Source organism: Zosterops lateralis, assembly GCF_965231275.1.
Source record: "Zosterops lateralis genome assembly, chromosome: 1".
NCBI classification, from domain to species: Eukaryota; Metazoa; Chordata; class Aves; order Passeriformes; family Zosteropidae; genus Zosterops; species Zosterops lateralis.
The window spans coordinates 68,150,808-68,173,956 of record NC_139762.1 but is presented as its reverse complement, the minus strand read 5'-3'; the positions used below and the strand labels follow the sequence as shown (position 1 = coordinate 68,173,956).

Genomic DNA, 23,149 nt, shown 5'->3' with positions numbered 1-23,149 from the left:
GACCTCAAAAATCAAGGGTTTGGAACCCTTGCCACGCGCAGGGATTCCCTTCCACTGGACCGGGCTGCTCAGAGCTCCGGCCAAACCAGACCTGGGCGCTCCCAAGGATAGGGCATCCACCGCTTCTCTGGGAAACGTGTTCCGGTGTCTCAAGGCCCTCACGGCGAAGAGCTCCCTCCCGATACCTCACCCAACCACGCAGACTCCCGGCCGGCCCCATTCCCGCCGGATCCTGACCCGTTCCCGCCGCCGCCTCCCGGGGCCGCCCCCAGAGCAGGGAGGGGGCGGAGCCTCCGCCGCGCTCCCGGCCCCGCGCGCGGGGTTCACTTCCGGCCCCGCGCCTCCCCCGCCCCTCCCAGCGGCGGCGGCGGCAGCGAAGGAGTTCGGAAGTTCAAAATGGCCGCCGCGGCCGAGCCCGAACAGCGACCGCCCGAGTAAGGACCGGCTGGAGGGGGGGAGGCTCCTCGCCCTGGAGCTCTGGGCAGGAGGAGAAGGGAGGTGGAGGGAGAAGCGCAGGCGAGGGATTGGGATGGGGGAGACACGCACACACGGGACGGGGACGACGAGAAGCGGCCCGGGTGGAAGTGGCGAGGGAAGAGGAGGAGGAAGAAGGGAGTATGGAGAGGAGAATGGGGGAAGGCGGCCGCTCCGGGGGAGAGGGGCTGCTGTAGGCGCCCTGGCCCCGCAGCGAGGCGGCCCGGCGGGGCCTGGGGCGCTGGATCCGCCCGTGGATTCGGGAGGCCGCGGGGCGGGGGGGGAAGGGAAGGGAAGCGGCGGCGGGCGCGTGTCCCGGGAGTCCCGCGTGCGCCTTCCCGCCCCGGGGCGCTCCGGCCGCGGGCACCGGGATCGCCGCCGGCGGGCCGGGATTGCGCCGCGCGGGGGACGCGGGGCGGAGGGAGGCGGGGGAGAGATGCGCATCCCCCGCGTGGCTGCGGGGCCGCTGCCCGCCCGGGGCCCAGGGCTCGGCATCTCTGAGGCCGCTCCGGCCGGCGCTCCCCGGGATCCCCCCGCCGCTCGAACGCGCACACGGCCCCGCACACACACCCTGTCCGAGCGGGGCCGGGGGCTCCGGGCCAGGGGCTGCCTCGGGGCCGCCGAGCCGCTGCCCGCCCTGCGGCCAACCCGCCTCCCTCCTTCCCCCGAGCCCGGCCGCTCTCGCGGTAGAGAAAGTGCCCGTGCTGGTGGAAGCTGAAAGTGATTTGTTGCCGCCAGCCCCTCCTTCCAGCCCTCGAAATGACTGGCAAGTCCCGGCTCCCGTTGGGAAGCGGAGATGGAGCTGCCTCCTCCCCGGCGGAGCGGGGCTCCCGGGCGGGCGGGCGATCCCCGGTCAGTGCGCGGGGTCGGGTTTGGGTCTGTCCGCCATCAGCAGCTCGTCAACACAGTCTGATGGAAAATCTGCCGGGAGTTAACGATCTAATGCTTGCTCTATCGCTCCTCTTCACTGCGTTAATATTTTAGCCATATAAACTCCTTTCTGTGGGTTTTTTCTCCTTCAAGAGTTCTGATTTGAGGCTTGATTTTATTGTTTATCCTGGGAGGAGAAAACAGGCGAGGAAAAGCAGTGGGAGTATATGTGAGCTATGTAAAACCCATGCACATGAAGGATAGCGTTTGGTATTGTGAAGGGAAAGTTAATAAGGTAGAAGCTGATGGTAGGAGCCCTGTAGGAAGGAAAAGATGGGTGAAATCACTGCACATCCTTATGAACTTCCTGTAATTCTTCTCCTTGAATTTAAAAATAGGAAAAAGTAGGACTCCTATCATAAGTTCATGTCACAGTTTCTCTCTGCTTAAAGCCATTAGCACCTAAACATGTAGACATGCCTCATCACCTTCTAAAACATTCTTGAAAGATCTTTTCATCCATGTCATTATACCTCTGAAGCATTTAACTGAAGTGAAAGTTTATCCACAGTCTAATGAAATTACTAGAAATAAATGTATCCCTGTACATGAAGAAAACTTGTGCTATCTTTGCATATTAATGAGCCTAATTTTATTGTTGCATTACAGAGACAGCTGGCAGCTGTATTGGCAGCCTGTAGTGGCCTGAGATAGTCCTGGGGTGAGGTGTCTCTTCTGGCACCTTGGCTACCAGCTGCCTTTTCCAGAATTTAAGATGTGGTTATTACATAACTCCACAATACATACAATCACAAAATAACTTCCTTAAGGATTTTGGTGGCACTTTCTCTTGTTAAAAAAAGGAAGACTTACCTGGAACAGCTTGAACAGATGTGATTTGTATTATCTTTAATATTTTTATAGTGTATTGAAATACTTTTAATGTGTTACTGGAGATTTACACAGGATCCTGGATTCAACTAAAAGCAATTTTGAAAGGCACATAGCTCCCTTAAAATTCTCCTTGTCTTATTTCCCCACTTATGTCTCAGATAGACTTGCTCAGGATGGCAGATCCAAATTGAAAAAGTTTTGCAATTAATACTTTTTCTTTAATTTTTTTATGCCAAGCACAAGGTAAAATATGTTCTTTTTAAGCCATTTTTTTCTGTTTTGTTCTGATATTCTCTTATCATAATGGAGTGGAATGTCAGGAGGCAGCAATTAAGAAAAGCACCTTTCTGTATGCCTGGAGTAAGCTGAAGTATAATAGAAACATAAAAGAGAAGCAGCATTCTAAATTAAGTCTCTGTTTTATATTTTTAACTCAAACAGTTTGTTCCTTTTGGAAGTTCATCATTTCATAGCACTAAAATTTTAACAATTTTAGCAAATAATTGAAGTGTACTTTGCGGAAAAGTCAGCTTTATTTACTAGTACAAGAATTTGCCTTAGCTTGAGCAGGAGAGAGTAAATGTGCACTGCTTGAAGATCCTGTCCTTAATTAGGACAGTAGAGAGGTGCTGTCCTTTAGGTCTGGCTTAGAATATCTCTGATACATTGATTGGATCAGGTTATCGATCATACTCTTCAGAAACAACTGTTGTATGAAACCAGTAGAGTTCAGAAGATAATTCCCACATTTCTGCGTACATTCACCCACTGCTCCTGACTGTCATGTTTGGGGGATTTCTTTTCACTTAATGAAGCTTAGTATACAGTGAAGAGCTGTGTTTAAGTTATTAAAGTGGTAACTAGAAAATTTCAAAACAACAGTTTAGATGGGGTGAGTTTGTAGAAAGGTGAGCTCTGGCACCTGTGATATTATTTCAAAAGGCAAATGTCTGTATTACACAGAGAGAAACTCAGTTGATGTTCTGAAGGAGATCGAGAGGTATTTGCTAAACACTGTATAAACCCCTATTGCTATGCCAGATTCAGTGGCTATGGAGGATAATACCAGGGAATGTGTAACATCAGGACTGAATTTTATATTTTTTGAAGTTACTATTTGGAGAAATTATAGTTAATTGAAAATACTCTTTGTAGAAGAAACACGATATTATTATTTTAATAACCTGCTGCAGACTTACTTTCAGCTGTTTTGGCCAATCGCATTTTACAGGTGTCAATATTACCACTTTTTTTTTTTTTTTAAGTTGCTAATCTGCTGAGTACTATCAGAAAGCTGCTCTGAAATTAGACTTCTTAATTTATCTCATTCCTCAATAGTGTTCCCTGTATTGCGTAAATAAAATAAATGTGTAAGAACATTTCTTGATTTTTTAACAGGTGTGTAGACTTAGAGAAAAAAATTGCAGCTAAGAGTTAGTCAGCTTTGCATGAAATTTTGCAACAAGGTTTCATAAGGTGGTCAGCCTCATACCTTGAAATAAATTTTGATCTTTAAAGCACAACTATTTTTTGCCACTTGAAAATACTTGTAAAAGGCATAGTTTGGTTTAGGCATTGGAGTGGGGCAGAAACTGACATTGATGATGATGGACTGAGAAGTAAATATTCAGTGCTGTTGTATGCTATTGACAGGTCAGAATTGAATGTAAAGGCCTAAGCATTGATTCCATCCACACGTTTGGTTTTGTCACTGCATTTGCTGTCTGTTCCTCATTTCTTTCTGCAGCTGTAGCTGTGTGTTCCTGTGGCATTGTATCTGCTGTTATAACTTACTTAAATTACATTTTTAATTCTCCCAAAGGTAGGTAGGTAGGTGAACAAATGCCAGTTAGTTTCTGTCCTAAAAGGCTGTCTACTTAGCATGGGATAAAGGCCTACAGTGAGTTTAAAGTACTGATCTCTTTATTTTTTGCAGGGTTGAGGATGCCGAGGCATCCGAGAAAAGTGTGAATGAAGAAAATGGGGAAGTGTCAGAGGCAGACCAACCTCAGAACAAGCACAGCCGACACAAAAAAAAGAAACACAAACACCGAAGTAAACACAAGAAACATAAACATTCTTCAGAAGATGATAAGGACAAAAAACATAAACACAGACACAAACATAAGAAACATAAATGGAAAGAGGTGGCTGATGCCTCTGACAAAGAAGATGGACCAGCTAAAAGAACTAAAATTGATTTTTTGGCTCCTCTGGAAGACTTAGAAAAACAAAGAGCATTGCTGAAAGCAGAACTTGAAAACGAATTAATGGAAGGAAAAGTCCAATCTGGGATGGGATTAATATTACAAGGTTATGAGTCAGGATCTGAAGAAGAGGGGGAGATTAATGAAAAAGCACGAAATGGAACAAGACCTACAACAAAGTCAAATACAAAGGGGAAATTAGAACCTGTGGACAATAAAACTAGTTCCAAGAAAGCAAGTAAGAGTGAATCAAAAGAAAGGACTAGGCACAGATCTGACAAAAAGAAAGCCAAGGCAGGAGTTGATGGAGTCAAAGAGAAGACTACTAGAAGCAAGTCAAAAGAAAGGAGGAAATCCAAAAGTCCGTATAAGAGAAGTAAGTCTCAAGATCAGACAAGGAAGTCTAGGTCTCCAATACTTAAGAGGAGATCTCAGGAGAAAAACAGAAAGTCTAAGTCTCCTCCAGAGGACAGAAATAAGGCTGATGATAAAAGTAAATCAAGAGACCGCAGAAAGTCTCCAGTTGTAAATGAAAGCAAAAGCAGAGATCGTGGTAGAAAATCTAAATCTCCAGCAGAACTAAGAAGCAAATCCAAAGATAGAAGATCACGGTCCAAAGATAGAAAACCTAGGAGATCAGAGACTGACAAAGAAAAAAAGCCAATTAAATCTCCTTCTAAAGATGCTTCTTCAGGGAAAGAAAACAGGTCCCCCAGGCGGCCTGGCCGTAGCCCGAAAGGGAGAAGCTTGTCTCCCAAACAGCGGGAAAAGTCCAGAAGAAGCAGATCCCCTCTCTTTAACGATCGTAGATCTAAGCAGAGTCGATCCCCCTCTCGGACCCGGTCTCCAGTTAGAAGAGTGAGGAGCAGATCTGCAGAAAGGAAAAGAAGAGAATCGGAAAGGCGGCGTCTGTCTTCTCCCAGGTAACTTAAAGGTGTCATAAGCCATCACATAAATGCGTTATGGGATGAACTGTCTTCTAGTTTGATGTTTATCTCCTTGTTTTATTCAGAAAATGGGTATTAAAAAAGGTTATCAGGTTGTACATTATATTATGAGCTTACTTTGTATGTATTCAGTTTTTTTAAAAATACTATTCCTCCCAGCTGTCAGATATGCAAATTCATCTTGTGGTTATTAAAGTGCTAAGTTATTTGCTGTTCACACCCTTACTGGGAACAAGTTTTGTAGCTGTGTTCTTTTTATTACTGGTTGGATTCAGAATTTGGCTTCTATTTGTTTCTTTGTCATTAGTTCTGTTGCCTTTTGAAACTTGTGTGGAGTGAGAATCCTCTCCAGTGTTACATATTAGTGTTGGCTAAAAGTGGGTAATAATCCTCTCTTTCCCCTCAAGAAAGGCCCTAATGATAGAGTCAGTATATCAGTGAATGTAAGCAAATTTTTATATCAAGATGTCCTTCTCAGAGTCCTCTTTTTTTCCTTTAAAATATTGTGGATATTCATTTGCTAGCGGGGTTGGTTTGTTACTGGACTGCTGTATGTGGTTTTTTGCATACACTTAAAGGAGAAGGATGGAAATCTATTTAGTGTATTGGTGTAGTCTTGGCATTTTTTAAAAAAAGACAAATTTGGCCTATGAAAGCGGTTATCTTGAAATTTGAAAGCTAGTAATGGCTGGGTGGTAAGTTTCCAAGAAGAGAACAGTGTAAGTGTACACATTTTTGGAAGTTAATCCATTAGCTTTAAGAAGTTTCAGAGTCAGAGGAGTTCAGCATTGGATAATAAATAATTTAAAACTTTGTATCAGGGGGTTTAGCTTCACCAGTCTGAGAACTAAGAACAAAGAAGTATGAATTTAAAATGAATTGGAACCACAAAGCTTAGTGAATAGGCACCTAAAAATGTGAAAGTTTCAGCCTGAATCACTGAAAGTTACTCTGGTTTCAGGTATGAGGTGTCCAGGTATTTTGGAGAACGGCCCTGGTGATGCTAAGCTGATCAGTGCTGCCAGTTTATCTGGCTGATTTCTGGTGAACCAGGAATGTGTCTGCCCAGCCACTGAGTTTTTCTCATAGTAGTTGACTCTTCCTCTGCAACATTTTGCATCTTTCAGTTTTCATTTTCCTGACAGCTTGCAGTGCAGCCAGTTTGAATTGGTTGTCTAGACACTTATTTCAAGTGATGCATGTGTCTAGAATTTTGCTGTCAAATTCATACTTCTGTAACTGCGTGGTGAGCAGCATGTGAGTGGGGGAGTTCTAAAATATTTTCTGCTGGAGGTGTTTGCAGATCAGCGGGAATAATCTTTCCTTGTAAGACATTGGAATTAATTCCACCTGTGTTCAAGTTTTAACTGCTTGTAATTACTCAGCCAGAGAATTTCAGGAGCTTTAATGAACAGTTTTAACAACAAAAATCCCAGTAATTTCATTTTTTTAAGTTTGTTTCTAGTGTTCTAATCTTGTAAGACACTCCTCAGGTCTTTGGAGTTACTCATTATGTGATGTTACCATGAATTCTTAATCATCTTCCACTTTTTATCTCATCCCTGTGATCTCTGAACTAATTTATTTTTTGTAACAGATCTTTTGATTGGGTTTTGGCAGTACAACCACTCTTAGTCAGGAAGCCTGGAACTCTTCATGCTGTGCCTTTTTATGTAATATTGTTCACAAGAACATAATATAAATTAATTGGGCTAAAGGTACTGGCCTACTCCAGCATTTGAGTACAGTAATTCCTTGTAGAAGCTGCCAGTACTCTGCACATGCATTAATTTTCCTTTTGTGTCACTGTTACTATTTTGCATCAGTTCTGTATGTCTGATCATTGTTTGTAGTTAGGGTAACTGAAACTAATGTAGCAGTCTCAAAACAAATGAGAAAATGACAGAATGGATGAAATTAGTCTTTCAGACCCAAGATAGTTTGTTCATTGATGAGATATAACACCTGTAGAGAATCATTCCAGCTTGATTTAAAAAAAAATCAAAAATAAAGAACAGGAAAAAATAGAGTAGCAACGTTTCCTTTGGAATAGTGTGAAATTATTTTCCAATTTCTAATGCAGCCTCATTAGAGTAGTTGTTAATTTTTTAATTTATATTATTTCCAGTTTTTGACTGAACTATTGCTGTCATGCAGTTAAGCTTTTTAATGTAGTAATCCCATCAAGGATTTTTTCTTGAATAATTGTGAATCTGTATAGAAAAGAATTAACAAATTTTGAGTAGTGCATGTAGTATCAGACCTGAATTATTTTTTTAATTTGAGAACGGATAGTTTAGATTTTAGTTAAGAATTCTAGTCTTCATCTGCTGTTGTAGACTGTGTGAAATGTTGAAGCCTTGCAGTTGTAGTGCCCAAGTTGAAACAGACATTATTGTCACTGCTGTGAAGTAGCATGGTCCTAAGCCTAAATTTCAATAGCATGGTGGGAGGTTGGTGAAATAATTCTCAAGAATAAGATTTTGGGGTTTATGTATTGTTTCAGTACTCTTTCTGGTAAACATGAAAACAGGCCACTATTTATGTAAGACCTAAACACAAGCTTTGTTTTAAAACCTCTCTTAGCTTCGTGGTAGTAATTATTGAGCTGTCCTGCAGTAGATCTTTGTATGGGCTCACACTTCCCAGGGTGGGGAGGGACACACAGGAAGGGCAGCCAGCTCTGCAGCCTCCTCATCCATCCTTCCCTCAGAAACTCATCTGGTGCTCCCTCACCTGCAGTACGATTTTTCAAGTGAGTTTTTAGAGGGGACAGACTCTTTTGTTCTCAGCTCGCTCCTGATTTTTACTACCACTCTGTTCCTCTATTTGAAGAACACGGACCAGGGATGACATTTTGTCCAGGCGTGAGCGATCCAAGGATGTCAGCCCACCCAGCAGATGGTCTCCATCCAGGAGAAGGTCTCGGTCTCCCATTAGGAGGAGATCTCGGACGCCCCTTCGACGCAGCCGATCTCCCAGAAGGCGGAGTAGATCTCCCCGGAGGAGGTAAAGGCACCCTGTGCTCCTAAGTGTATTTTGTGGGATATTACAGGAAGAATAAGGATTGCTATCTGATGTGTGAAAAGACCGGGCTATTTTTTTTTTGTCCATGTTAATATGTGGTAGCACAGTTAAATTAATTTTGTCCTCCATGAATTAAATCGTTTTATTACTTGGAATCATTGCTTGCCTTTATGTTTTCTGAAAAGATTTTCCTTTTTTCTTAAAAAAAATGAAATACTTCCCCCAAAATCCCAGTCTCTTGCTCTTATCAAACACAGGGATAGAGGCCGGAGAAGTAGATCTCGCCTTCGAAGGAGGTCCAGGTCACGTGGTGGCCACAGACGTAGGAGCAGAAGCAAAGTTAAGGAAGACAAATTTAAAGGTAGTCTTTCCGAGGGCATGAAAGCTGAACAGGAGTCTTCATCAGATGAAAAGTAAGTTGGAAACATACACTGATCATTTATAACCTGCGGTTCACTGATACCAAGAATGAACTAACATTTATCTTCACGGTGTTTTGAGTTGTCACCTAAAACCATAATCATGTCTTTGTACTTGCAGTCTTGTCAAATTAGTGTTCTGAGAATCTGTAACTTCGGAATATGCAAAAAATACCAAGACCTGTTGGCTAGTGGACAGACCTCAGAGGAGGATATATCACTGAGTTTTTAAATTCAGCCTGATCCGTATCTTGTGAAAACTTTTGGTCTGATTACTAAAGCTTGAGGAAAAGCTTTAATAGCTAAAAGGATTAACTGCTATCTGCAAACTGTGTTTTTATTTCCTAAACATCTGCCTATTCAGTTGTGCAAGAGTATGCATTCTTAATCAAATTATTAAGGAAAAACAATGCTGCAGTGAAAAGGAACAAGGTTTTTTGTTGCCTTTTAGAAGAGGGCTGTTAATTGTTTGCAATTAAAAATGGAATGCAGAAAGTCCCAATGAGATACCAAGAGATAAGTTTTCTTTGTAAGGAAATGTAAATATATGCAGTGGGATTTAATACACCATTGCTTTCTGAGTCACTTGAACAGCTATTGTTTAAAATATTCTGTGCTTTATATGCCAAGCAACTGCACTTGGTAAAATTCAGTAGATAATTATATGTTTATGAAGTTACATTAAAAAAACCATATTTTTGTAGTCTTGAAGACTTTGATTTGGAAGAAGAGGATGAAGAAGCAGAGATAAGACAAAGGAGATTACAGCGGCAAGCAATTGTTCAGGTACATGGTTACAGGAACTAACTCTGTGTTTTTAGTGTAAAATGTCAGGGGAAGGGAAGGCCCTTTCCCTATTGCTGTATTAGAACAGTAATTCCTATGGCTATGTTTTTCCAGTTAGTTCATTGTAAATGTTAGTCTCTCTTAAATACTGCACTTCTATTGTCACAGCATTGCTTTTAAAACTGAAGTGACTCTTCTGTGAGTCATTTTTTGCTACAGTTAAACATTCTCTGATGGTCTTAAGACATGTTAAAAATGTTCTTCAGTTATCTTCATCTGTAGGTTTTCTCTGTAGCTGTATCAATGATATAATAACTTCAGTGGAACAGTAAGTTATACATCCATTAACCTAACTGGTCAGTTTGTTTCAAGTAGAAGTTGTCAGTTTCTGAAATTTTGTAAAGCCATGGGTTCCTTCCTAAAAGCACATGTGAGTTGCATGAACTTCTTACTCCAGGTGCCAAGGTAACAGTAATCACAGGTGTAATGTGTGATCCACATTACAGTGAAGTGATCCACACTTCTGAAAGAAGCTGTGGCCAAAGGGGCTGTCATTGGACAGTGTGAGTCAGCTGTGTCTTTTTAAAAATGGGATTTGGCTCACAGTTAGAACATAGCAAGCAAAATGCTGTAGCATATTTATTTAGTATCAGGTACAAAATCACTAGCTTTAATGTACTGTTTATTTTAAATAGCACTAAAAATACTGTTCATGGTTTGAGTTTTGTGCAAAGCTCATTGTAAAAGCCTTCACAACTATGACTGAGCCAAACCATATAAATTCTTTTTAAAGACTGGTTATACCTGATGTTGGTGCAGGCTGGAAGCAAATTGCAGAGCTGAATTCCTTAAATTATTGAATAGTTCAACCTTGACCACTGAGTGGTATCAGCATTTCTTCATCTTGATTTTTACTTTTTGAGGTAGGAAGTGAGATCTGTGTAATTTCATAGTACTTAAGGGGAACAAAAATTGTAAAGATGATACTTAAAGTTTTTTAATGCTTCTGAATTTTTTCAAAACAAATGAATAAATAGGATTTCCAGTTCAAATAAAAAACCTGAATCTAAAAGCTACTTTTCTGTACCATGAGAATAATAAAACAGGGAAAAATTCTAGAATGTAGGATATAAAAAAATTAATTTTCCCCAAAGACTGCATTTCAGTGTTTGTGTGCCAGGACAGTTTAGTAATAAATTTGTTGCTGCTGACATTCTGTTGTGCATAACAGAATATTTAATATTCAGTAATAATCTATTTTTATAGACATGTAAAGACCTAAAGAACACAGATGAATGTTTCAGTCTTATGGTCTGGGCTGGTGCTTTATGACAAATTCAGTTTTCAGAAGTTGTATCCCATTCTGAAAACAATCTGTTGTCTTTACAGACATAGCTGATTATGAAAGCAAAGATTAATGTTTCAGCTGAAAGCCCAAACATTGAAAGGGTAGATATGAAAATGTTGAAACTCTGATAAGGTGTAACAGTGAGATTAAAAATTAAATTTCTTTTTAGAAATACAAAGGCCAGACAGAAGACAGTAACATATCTGTACCATCTGAACCAAGCAGCCCCCAAAGTAGTACACGGAGTCGCTCAAATTCTCCTGATGACATCCTAGAAAGAGTCGCTGCTGATGTTAAGGAGTATGAACGGGAAAACGTGGACACATTTGAGGCATCAGTGAAAGCCAAGCACAACCTCATGACAGAACAGAACAATGGTAAGATTCTGAAATCTCTCTATGAATGTTATGCAAGTTATCAAAGCTCAGACACTTGGCTTAGTTTACTTACATACTTCCAGACTAGGGGGTAGGTTGACTTTTTGGATGGAATTTGCGAACATTTTTGCAAATATTATGATACTTTAAACATAGCATTAAAATAGACCTTCCTCGTTAGTAAGGATAATATGAGTGGAATATGTTCTCTGTATTTCTAATAACTCTTAACACAATTAGTGTTTTACATTTGGAAGAGCAAATAATGATGTCTGTCTATATGGTTAAGAATTATCCTTCCAAATTTTTCTTTTCATTTAGGCAAGTTGTTTTCTTAGAAGCTTAGTATAGTCCTAGACTTTATTGTGTGAGAATTGGAAATTATGCTCCTTTTATACATTTTGTTGGTCAAAGCCACTGGTGACAGGAAATATAGGTGAGTCTGTAGTAATTTAGAATGATTAAAGCTTTTGAGGGTTTCTGCTTTGTAAGTCTATTTTAGCAGCATAGCTAATTGCTGAAATGGGTATTTTCTTTCTCTTCTCCCCTTCATGTATTCTATTGTACAGCAGTTGTTGAAATTAAATAAATTTTGAGATAAAACCTGCCTTGTGCCAGCTGCAGCAAAAGAAATGCAGAACATCTCCCAGCTCACCTTGTAGTATTGAAAGTCTGCTGCTTTTTTTGTCTTTTGGAAATGGATTACTGTACATCTTCCAAGTAGTGAGAGTTGTGTGCAGTTGCTGTGTGCTCGTACTTGAGCTAGTTTAAGCTGCTTTGGTTTCTCTCCACAGTTTAATTGCAATAGCAACGTTTAACGAGGGCTGTGGAGCCTGCCCAGCCCCTCTGAGGGAGAGTTGCAGTCAGTTGTATTTCACGGCCTGCACCACACGTACCTTTGGGGGCTAAATACACTGTCTCTAGTGGATGCTTCTCGTCAAAGTAATAAAGCTGCATCTCTTTGGGACTGCTGTACTGCTCTGTAGTTTATCCTGGTGTTCCCTTGAGCCATGTGTTTTCACATTGTTCTCCTGCAACATTAGTGAAAAGAACTTATGGCGCTTTCTTCGCATGCCACAAGTTTAGGTTTATTATGTCTAACAGAAGTGTTTTTCCTATTTTGTCAAAGCATGTACTGCTCTCTGAGTTAGTCTGTTAAAGCATATGAAAATTTAAATCTTAACTACATAGGCATTTTCCACGTAGACATGTTAAGAAGATTTTAAAAGTTACATTCACATCTGGGTGGTAGGATTCTGGGTTGGAGGTGGCTGTAACAACAGCTGAAACCAGTGGGCTATCTTCCTCGGCAAGAGCAGTATTTTTGTTTCTATCCTGACCTCTTATAGGGCCAGAGTAGTAAATTGCTAAGAAACTAGTCAGTAACTCATTGTAGCCCAGTACAAGTACCTGGAACTACAAGGAAAAATTGAAAAAATTTCTATAAGGGTCTGTAGCTCAATAGTGGTGTAAACTGCCTCTTCACAAGGGTCAGGTGACAGGTCCATACCTTGAAACGGTGTTACCAGCATGCTGGATGATTTTTCATGCTGTCAGATTTCAGTCTGGTTATTTGTTATTGAAGGGTTTTGTGCATTCTAAGACCTGAAGCCTCTGAGCTGAACTAACTGTTTACTTTTCTCTATTACCTAGAGAAGGGAGGGTCTCCAATTTGCCATGTTCATGGAGGGCTGCCATAATGTGTGCATGAATGAAATAGTTTGAAGTTTGCTTACTTCTACTGATGTGTACTTAATGTATATTTCTTTGCTTTTATCTTATCAACCAAGTAAAATGTCTTTGGGATTTAAAGATGATTAAAAGGTGAGAAAGGGATAATCTTGCCCATAACAAAAGTGTTTCTCTTTAACAATAGTAAACATCGTTTGACAAGAAGCTGTGCACTGGGTCCTTTTTTGCAGGGTAGAAAAAAAAAAGTTTTCCAAAGAAAGAATTTCTGGGCTTTACAACTTAGAGTTTTAGTAAAATATCTTGTGATTAGCATAAAAGCCTGAACTTGTGTATTGAAAACATGACTGTATTTTTTTATATATACACATAGTAATTTTAAACTTCTTTTTATACATTTATATATGTACATATATAGTCATTATTTGTAGGGACCATGTAAATATGTAGTTTTTTCTTTCTGCTAAGCTTACTTGAAAGCTATTACACGTAGTTTTTCAAGGAGATATAAATTTTAGACTTGTTTGAAGAACTTAAGTAGTCTGAGTTTTATATTCTAGAATGTGAAATGGTATTTGCTAGAAACAGTAGAGCTGTTTGCCAATATACTGATCTAGACTGTGTTGTAAAGATACCAAGTGCCAAATTATAGTGGCAATAGAGTTATCATTTGACATCTTTTTCACGTTGAGTAATCTGAATTTCATTTTAAGGTTCATCTCAGAAGAAGCTGCTAGCTCCTGATATGTTCACAGAATCAGACGATATGTTCGCTGCATACTTTGATGTAGGTAATTCTTGGAGATGAAATGGATTTTTTTTTTTTTTTTTTTTTTTTTTTCTTAGTTTTTGTTGGAGTCACTGTCACTTGAGGGTTGTGAGAACTCAGATTTGTAAAAGCACAAAGTGCTGCTAAGTGACTTGTATTGTTCTTAATCTTTTGGTCAGCCAAGGCAGGCAAAGTGGTTCTTAATTAGTATTTCAGTGAAATAAAACCTGCTGAAATTAGTGGCAATTTTACTAGAGTAAGTAATTGGGGAATTCACCTGCTCTTCGAATACAATGGCATGTGGTAAAACCATGAATCTATAAGTTCAGCTTTTTGTTATTGTTAACCATGTTGCAATGTTCTAAATATGAGCTTTTTCCAGAGATTCATGTTTGGTTAATTGAAAAATGTGTAAGATACTGTAGTTGGCTAATGATGCTATGGTGGAGCAATCTGGTGGTTTGTCTGGAGATTTCTTGGGATGAAGAGATAAATTTCCTGGTTTTGCTTTAACACTGTTTCACTGGCTTTTCTCTAAATATACAGCAGTGACCCTCAGATGCTGGCAGTCCAGTGACTACTTTTGAGACTTTATGTGCCATTCTCTATAAATCCTCTGGATTGTTGCTGATGCTCAACACTGAGAAATAAGACAAGAACTTTCTTCTTAACTTAAACCAGAATTAACTGGAGAATTTTTATGGCAGATATAGCATAGGCTGTGTTTTACTCTAGTAACACTGGTATCCCTCTGACCTGGAAAAAGATGAATACCTGAAATGTAGTGTGTGTGTGAGGGCACATTTTTAAAAGTTCAGAAGTTACAAGTGGGGATTTATATGGTTTGTAATTGAGCATCTCCCCCTTCCAGAAACTGTTGTTCAATTGAAGATAAACTTTACTACTCATAGTTTTGAATTTGTGATTAAAATATTGCCTGGTCTGTTGAGAGAATGTCAACAGTAGTTGTAAAAGTGTTACGGTAGTGTGATTAACAGCATGAAACAAGTGGCATCTAATGAACAGAAATTCAAGGCTTAAACAGTTGTGTTTTCCTTGCAAATTGCTGCACTTTTTTACTATAAACTTACTTTAAATAAGAAGTCTTACTTAGATGGTCCAAAATATGCATTCTAATGTGACATATAAATTCTTTATGGCTGTTAATTGAAACTTTGCCGATTTATGTTTAATGATAATGCTGTTTGTTGATCTCATCCTCTTTCCTTGCATCAGTCTTTAGATACTGGTATGTAAAAAACATTAAGTTGTTTCTCTCTGCTGCAAGATAAGTGCATTTGTATTGTGGAGAGAACAGTTTTTCAGTAGGGAGAAAGGGCTTTGGTAAGTAAAGGTCAAAGAAAAATACAGAGCACAAAAGCAAGCTGTTACTTTTCTTTTTATTTCAGAGTGCTCGTCTAAGGGCTGCTGGGTTTGGAAAAGACTTCAAAGAAAACCCCAATCTCAGGGATAACTGGACAGATGCAGAAGGCTATTACCGTAAGTTGTGTTTGTGTATCAGCAAGGACAGGTAGAGTGAAGGTGCTGAGTGAAGAAGATCCTTGTGTATAAAAGTATCAAAATGCTGTTCTAATGTAGATGTACCCCAGAATCCTCTCTGAGTGTGTAATGTAATGGATGAAACAAGCATGCAGGTTTTAACCTCAGTTTTGAAAGGACTCCAAACTTAAAGAATCACCCTTTGTTCCCCATAATTTCCATAAAGCTAGGTGATACAAAATGCTTTACACCATGAAATTAAAGGATCTTGCTATTTACCCTCATACTTTGTAATGATAGAGAATGGTTTATTTTTCTTGAAAAACTCTGTTAGGTTTATCCCTCGTAACTTGAACTTGCTTGGTTTTATCCCTCAGGTGTTAATATCGGTGAAGTTCTAGACAAACGTTACAATGTCTATGGTTACACTGGTCAGGGAGTCTTCAGCAACGTGGTGCGAGCCAGGGACATGGCCAGAGCAAACCAAGAGGTAGCTGTGAAAATCATCAGGAACAATGAACTTATGTAAGTAATGGGGATGGGGTTTTTTAGTGGTAATAAATTATTGGAACAGTTGAAAGCTTTTCATGATGTGATTTGAATCTCCCTTTGTTTCAAGTGAAGTAACAGATCAGAGCTGTGATTCCTGCCTTTTCTGCTAATATGAGCCAGATAATGGGAAGCGCTTGAGGGCTATGTATCCACACTTCTTTACAGCTATCACAGGACGAAGGGTACTTGCATTTTCATCAGGCACTTTCTCATTTGCAGAACTGTAGGGAACAGTGATGACAAGAAACAAGGTTACAGCTAATTATGAGTCCTACATTTCTTGAGATGGGAGTTGTGGACTGTAAAAATTTTGTTTCAGTGAACTGAATCTATTTGGCAGGCTGTGAGTTGGATCCCAGTCAGCCATCTGCAAATTACAAAAATATCTCCGTACATATAATTTTTTTTGTGTATTTTCTAAGCTTTTACATGTATATAAGATATATAAAAAGAGATGGGACTCTCACTGTTGAAATACAAAAAAAAAAAAAGAGGTCTTTCAGAATTGAGTGAACATTAACAAGTAAGATCTCTTAAACTGTGTCATTTGAGGACTTGTCTACAATACTCGTTTTCATCATCTGCTGCAGTATTTATAAAGTAATTTCTTGTGTCCTCTGTTAATGGCAACTTAAATGAAAATACTTTCCATGTGTTTTACCTTGGAAGTTTTAAAAGTTTTCCTACTGTGTGTATAACTGGATTTGTTTTAGTTATGTGAATAAATATAGAAAAGTTTTAAAGGCAAAAGGGAGGATGATAAGCTATTTTAGTTCGGTGTGTTGTATAGGTAATAAACTTGGATGTGTAATTGAATCTATAATCAGTTCAGTTTAAACCTTTTAATACTGTTGTGTGTGGTGAAGCACTTTTTTAAACAAGTAAACTTCTCAAGTGAGTGCTGTTTATAATTTGTCACATTACAGGACAAAATCCAGTTTTAGCCTTACATGCAACTGAGTGTGAAGAAGAAAGGATAAGTAGGTTGCGAAGGTACAGTGAATAGCCAGGAATTAAATAAACTTACCCCATGTGTAGTCACTGACTGCAAGCCATTGTCGTGATTTTGGGTTTTTTTGCTGTGGTACATTAAGTAATGACAAGATGCTTCTCATTCCTGGATAATTATAGCCACACAAGTGAATGTTTAGATTTTTAAAAATATTAGAATTTTGTTTCATAATCACATTTTTCTGTTTTCAGGCAAAAAACTGGCCTAAAAGAACTGGAGTTTTTAAAGAAGCTCAATGATGCTGATCCTGATGACAAGTTTCATTGTCTACGGTTGTTCAGGCATTTCTACCACAAACAACATCTCTGTCTGGTATTTGAGCCGCTCAGGTAAGATGACAAATGTTTGGGGCTCTCTGTAAAAGGTAAAGTACTACTGTGTGTTCTTTACCTTTCTGGATTTGGCTGTTTTGATACCTTGTTCTAGTGCCAAGATTCAAGAATGCAAGGAATTTTGATACAAAATAAAAATTGTCTACGGGCACAAATTCACAGACTACTGAACTATTTCTGATTTATTTTTATCATTGTTGTGAGTTTTCTGCCTGGAAAAAATACTTGAAAGCAGATAATGTATTAATGATTCATCCTATTAATGAACCTTCATTAAAGGTTCATCTCATTAGTACTGCTCTTAATAATTTTTTGCGTATGTCAGTATTTTTATTAGTTTTCATAATTCTTCATTTTAAGGGTTTGAATTAAGATGCATTCCCAGAAAGATTCAGGAAATGCTGTACATTCTGTAAAGAGTAGACATATAGTAACAGCCTTAGGGAGAAAATTGTTAGAGTGGTTCTTTGCATGCTCACTTTCTGTTCAAGTAATTAAACTCTTCTGACAGATTGATTATAGATACTGTTTTATGGTAAATCAGATAGATTAATTGCCTTAGTTCCCATTCCTACTTAGAGACATCAGTTTTCTGTGTATGTCATATTTTAAGTTTTGCCATATTTGGAGTGAAGATAAGTTATATACTGAAACAATGCAAATTTTGTGAGATTACTATCATATTTCATTAATAAGCTGTAGAAAAAATTATTGTCTTGTGCTGCACTATCTCATGATAACACACTCATACCTTATTTATGTCCAGTTCTGTTTTTGTCCTGGAATGATGGTCTTTTTATCTGCTGCTTAAATCACCAAAAAAAAAAAAAAAAATCTCCTCAACTTCTGTCTTTTGTGTGCTTCCTTTTTCATTTATTTCTGAAGAAAATGAGTACAAAGGGTTTACAGTTGTTAAGAAAACACTATTCCCATGCAAATAAATCCTCTCATATCAATATTGATTAAAAATACGCTCTGAACTAAGTAAGTTCAGTGTAGTAAGTAAGTGCACAGCATAAGACAGATCTGATTGACCTTTTTATTTCAATTTTGTAGCACACAGAGTGGAATGTTGAATGCTACGTTTCTTAAAAAAATATTTAAAGCTAAGTGGTTTGTTCAAGTCTTAGAATTTAGGAGGCCACTATTGGTTTTTCTGTTAAGCTCTTTCCAATTCCTCCTTTTCCCTTAACAGTATGAATTTACGAGAGGTGTTGAAGAAGTACGGGAAAGATGTTGGGCTCCACATTAAAGCTGTGCGTTCCTACAGCCAGCAATTGTTCCTGGCTTTAAAACTTCTTAAAAGATGCAATATCCTACATGCAGATATTAAACCAGATAATATTTTGGTAAGTAATGAATAATTAAAACTTTTTTTTTTTTTGCATGGTCTGTAGTGTAAAATAAAATATTTGAAATTAATATCATTCTGTTAATTTAGGTGAAGTCAAGTTTACTGAAAATGTTACAGGTTCATACTTCGATATAAAATGGTCTTGTAGTATAAATAGTAAGAAAGAAATACAACACAGCATCTAAATAAAATCTTTTTCAAATATGCATCCTCTTCTATCTTTATAAAAAGCAGACTTTCCAAAGTAAGACAGTGTCTTACAGGAGAAATATTTGAAATTTTCCCAGCAATAGTTGAGAGGTGTTCTTGCTTTCTGCCAAATGGAAGTAGGATGTTTGAGTCTGAATGGAGATTTTATGTGAATGAGATGATGGGGAAAGGTCCTTAATGCCTCTTTTCCAGTAGAACATGAGAGTTGCATCAGAGGAATCCAGTGGTTTCCTTTGGTTTTTTTGGACATTATCCCTGTGACAAACTCAGATTTTTAATTGATCTAAAATGTTCTCCTATTAGTAGCTCAGCAGTAAAATCTACTATGTAAGCATGAGGTGTGAATAATATGCTCTGTTATAAGTGGTACTTGAAACTGACCTTTTTTTGTGTTTTGTAGGATCTGAAAACATTAACTCTCACTTTCAGTTTGAGCAAGTTTTATAATTTTCTTAGAATACAGAGAGAAAGGAACTTCTAGTTTAAAACCTGAATGTTTTCCCCATCTCTGACTTGAATGTGTTGTCAGTTCTGTTATCAGTTCTGTACACAAATAGTGCTAATGGATATTTATGTTTAACTTTCAGGTGAATGAGTCTAAAACAATACTGAAGCTTTGTGATTTTGGCTCAGCTTCACATGTCGCAGATAACGACATCACACCCTATCTAGTTAGTAGATTTTATCGAGCTCCAGAAATCAGTAAGTACATTTTGGATTAGCTACATCTATCACATACCAGCAAGTGCCAGTATTAGCAGATGAAAGTTTGACTTGAGTTTATTCTCTAGACTTAGCAAAAAATGACTCTGGAAATATGCTGGCTGTCAAAAATTCAGACTTTGAAGGCATGTTTATGTGACTCCTCATGTATGTTGGTGATCTGCTCAGTGAGAAGTCATTCTGATGGGTTATAGTTATGTTTCAGTTTAGAGGTATTGTTCTGACTTCCTGGTTTTTGCTAATTTAAAGTTGATCAGTTTAGGTGTTAGGTAAAAGCCTCCTTTTCTGAAATAGTGGTACTTTAAAAGCTAAAAGGTTTACATTCTTCTTTTCTGATATATTTTTATTCCTAAGAAGAGCAGCGCCAATATAGTTTACAAATCAGAATTTTTTCATCAGTCTGCTTTTGTGATGTTATATCAGTCTGCCTTTATGGAATTAACTGGAATTGCTCTGTTTCAGTTATAGGAAAAATCTATGACTATGGTATAGATATGTGGTCTGTAGGCTGCACATTATATGAGCTTTATACAGGAAAAATACTGTTTCCTGGCAAAACCAATAATCATATGTTGAAACTTGCCATGGATCTCAAAGGAAAGATGCCAAACAAGGTAAGAAACATAAGTACTTAATATATGAAACTCTAATGAGCAGTAGTACATACAATCTTTGTTCTCCTGTAATTCTGTTTCTTATGATATACATCTTTTCTTAACAGTAAGTACTAGACTTTGCTCTGACTGTATAATTTATACTGATTTAAAATCTTTTGAAGTGAAAGTATACAGCTTCTTTTTCATAGACTAAGTATAAAGTGAAAGCAGAAACCACCTAAGCACTGACCTGAAAAAAAATGCGTAAGTCAATGAAAGATACTGTGTCCTTTTTCAAAGGGTTTGAACTGTATCTTTGTATTCAGTCTCCACATCTTTTCCTGTGGTTTTGATATTTTTTTACTATTAAATTACTCATGTTGCAGTAAATTAATAAACATTGATGTTAATTGTGAAATGTGTAAGACACAGAGAGCTTGCCTGAAACTCTTGCCTCTTCCTCATTTTCCAGATGATTCGAAAAGGTGTGTTCAAAGATCAGCACTTTGATCAAAATCTCAACTTTATGTATATAGAAGTAGATAAAGTGACAGAAAGGGTAAGTCCTCCATGTGTTGATTAACCCATCACTTTTTCCAAGCTTTCCTACTCTATGGTCTTTCAAATGTACCTTGGCTTCCTAATTAAAACCAAGATTTTATAAGCTATTAGAAAGTCCTTTTGCAGCAATATGGATAGATTACATAGTTATAAAATGGCAAACAAGACTTTTTTCCCCTAGGATGTAGGAACGTGGTTAAGAACAATCTGAATTTACTGTGGTAGATACACAGGGTATCTCCATATAATCTATCCTTAAATTACTAATAAAAGAAATTCTGCCTTCATTTTGTAGAAGGATGTTCAGTATGATATAGTTATATTGTACAAGGTCACTATTAATTTAGGTATCATTTTGACATACCACATTTAAGAAAAATCACAAATTAGTGGTCAGATATGGGAACTTCCCATGTGAACTTCCATGTTCTGTGTTAACTGGGATGTTAGGTTCGTGTGTGAACCTGTTGGTGGCCTCCCTCTCAAAGTGTTTTTTCCACTCTTTTCTCTGCACATGACGATTTTATGAGGCCATATGGGGCTAGGGTGTTGCTGCTCAGGTATGAGACAAGCCTGCAGAAAAGTTGCTGCTGAAGCTCTGTAAAAGGGGGTGGATAGGGGGTTTGTGCATTACTTCTGTTCTACAAGGCTGCCATTTCTGTGTTTGTAGGAGAAAGTTACTGTTATGAGCACCATTAATCCAACCAAGGACCTATTAGCAGACTTGATTGGGTGCCAACGACTCCCTGAAGACCAGCGTAAAAAAGTGCACCAGCTTAAGGACTTGTTGGACCAGATCCTAATGCTAGACCCAGCTAAACGGATTAGCATCAACCAGGCTCTGCAGCACCCCTTCATCCAGGAGAAAATTTAAACCAGATGAAGAAGTTCAAAGGGTTTGATTAATTAAGATACAAAGACTGAAGAAATTTCACAACAGTTATTAATGTATATAAACATAAATATTTCCCCTGCAAAGTTGAGGAAGAAATGATACATTTGAATTAACATCAAGGCTGATATTTCTTTTAGAAATGTTAGAGTAATTCTGTTTTGTGTCTTATGTGAAAATTTTCACTGTAGAACTGTTTTAATTGCCAAGACTGCACAAAAGTACAATGCTAATGTATATGGTTGCAGTTCGTATATATTATAAAAAGAAAAAAAGCATCTGTTATAAAAAAAAAAAAAAAAAAAGAAAAAAAAAAGAGAGCAGTAATACTGGGTGGTTGATTTGTTTTTAGCAGACTTGGCTTCATTTTTGTCTTTACAAAATGGCCAGCATAAATGCTGTTTATATTCACATTTTCCTAGGTGTGTGTGTGCAGGCCACAGCAGCATGCCCTTGGTGTAGTCAGTGCCGAAGGGGGTCTGTTCCTTCTTGAGCCTGCCCGCAGGGATGGTCTCCTCTTTTAAAGCAGGTTGTGTACAACTTTCAGTACACTGAAGGTAAGCTAACCCATCAACATCACTGGTGTTTAAGCTGTTATTTTACTGGAACAACTGACAAATGAGAGACAATAGCATTGTGGCAGAATTCCCTGCATGTTTGAGAAATGATCTTGTTTTATTTTCTGGCATTGCAACCGTGGCATAGTTACAACTTCTGTTCTGTTCATCACATTTAAAACTGGGAGAGAGCGCACTTGATGGATAGAGCGCCTTCAGTGTACTGTTTCTTATTACTTTAGTTTTTTTAATCAACTTGCTATAGACTTTGTATACATTTTGTTAAATACAGTTCACTATGACATAGAACCAATACTTACAGAAGAGTTTTCATTTAGTAATTACATATGTTGGGATCTCATTTGAAAGACCTTATATCTAAAGGATAGATAGACAACATAATGAAATTTTTAACTATTTGTATGTCATTTTGAAAGTGTACTGCTTTATGCTAAAAGTGTTTCATTTGTTCATTGTTTTCATTATTTGTGATCATGTTGTCTTTCAATACAGGCATAAACCTTCCACTCTTGAACAAAGCAGCTGCTTTTTAAAAGCGGTAATTGCTTCTTTACCTTTTATTTCTTTTGTAAATGAAGCTTTTCTTTAAGAAATGTGACTTTAAAGTGTTGTCTCTTGCATAAAACAGTTGACACTTACTTATTGTAAAGTGAAGATTGTTCTGCTGCATGTAAAGTGGACCATGCAGATTTCTGTATGTTTTCAGTATGCATCATTAGATAATAAAGTCTTTTGTGAACAAGGCATTTGTAGCCATTTTTAAAAGAATCTGTCTTCAGTGATGGTAAATCAGGTAATTTGTAAGACCTGCCCCTGCATTTCCTATTAATCATTTAATTAAAGGGATTATTAAATGTTATGATCTTTGGGAGAGCTATAGGCTATATTAATTGGATATATAATTATCCCTGCTTAAAAACAAAGCAAAACCCCCTACAGATACTGTCTGTCTGCTTTCATTGTAATGAAATTATTCCTGTAGGACATGGGATTAAATTCAGGCTTTAACTAATGTTTGTGCTGTTTTTCTCA

The 23,149-nt window shown here is 38.2% G+C and overlaps 1 protein-coding gene across 2 annotated transcripts; it reads left to right on the top strand.

Moving 5' to 3' along the window:
• Window positions 1-325: 325 nt before the first annotated feature.
• On the top strand, window positions 326-22,655 carry PRP4K (pre-mRNA processing factor kinase PRP4K). Of its 2 annotated transcripts, XR_014591150.1 has the most exons (16): window positions 351-434; window positions 4,175-5,368; window positions 8,228-8,401; window positions 8,677-8,832; window positions 9,543-9,624; window positions 11,142-11,349; window positions 13,752-13,825; window positions 15,217-15,307; window positions 15,685-15,832; window positions 17,063-17,200; window positions 18,399-18,552; window positions 19,355-19,469; window positions 19,953-20,104; window positions 20,559-20,645; window positions 21,318-22,096; window positions 22,610-22,655. XR_014591150.1 is itself a non-coding variant. In XM_083871798.1 (15 exons), the coding sequence occupies exons 1-15, from the start codon at window positions 397-399 to the stop codon at window positions 21,519-21,521; spliced, it is 3,015 nt and encodes a 1,004-aa protein (XP_083727924.1). In that variant the 5' UTR covers window positions 326-396; the 3' UTR covers window positions 21,522-22,655. The 2 variants fall into 2 exon arrangements, 1 of the variants encoding a protein (XP_083727924.1); XM_083871798.1 differs by having other exon boundaries at window positions 326-434; window positions 21,318-22,655.
• The last annotated feature ends 494 nt before the right edge of the window (window positions 22,656-23,149 follow it).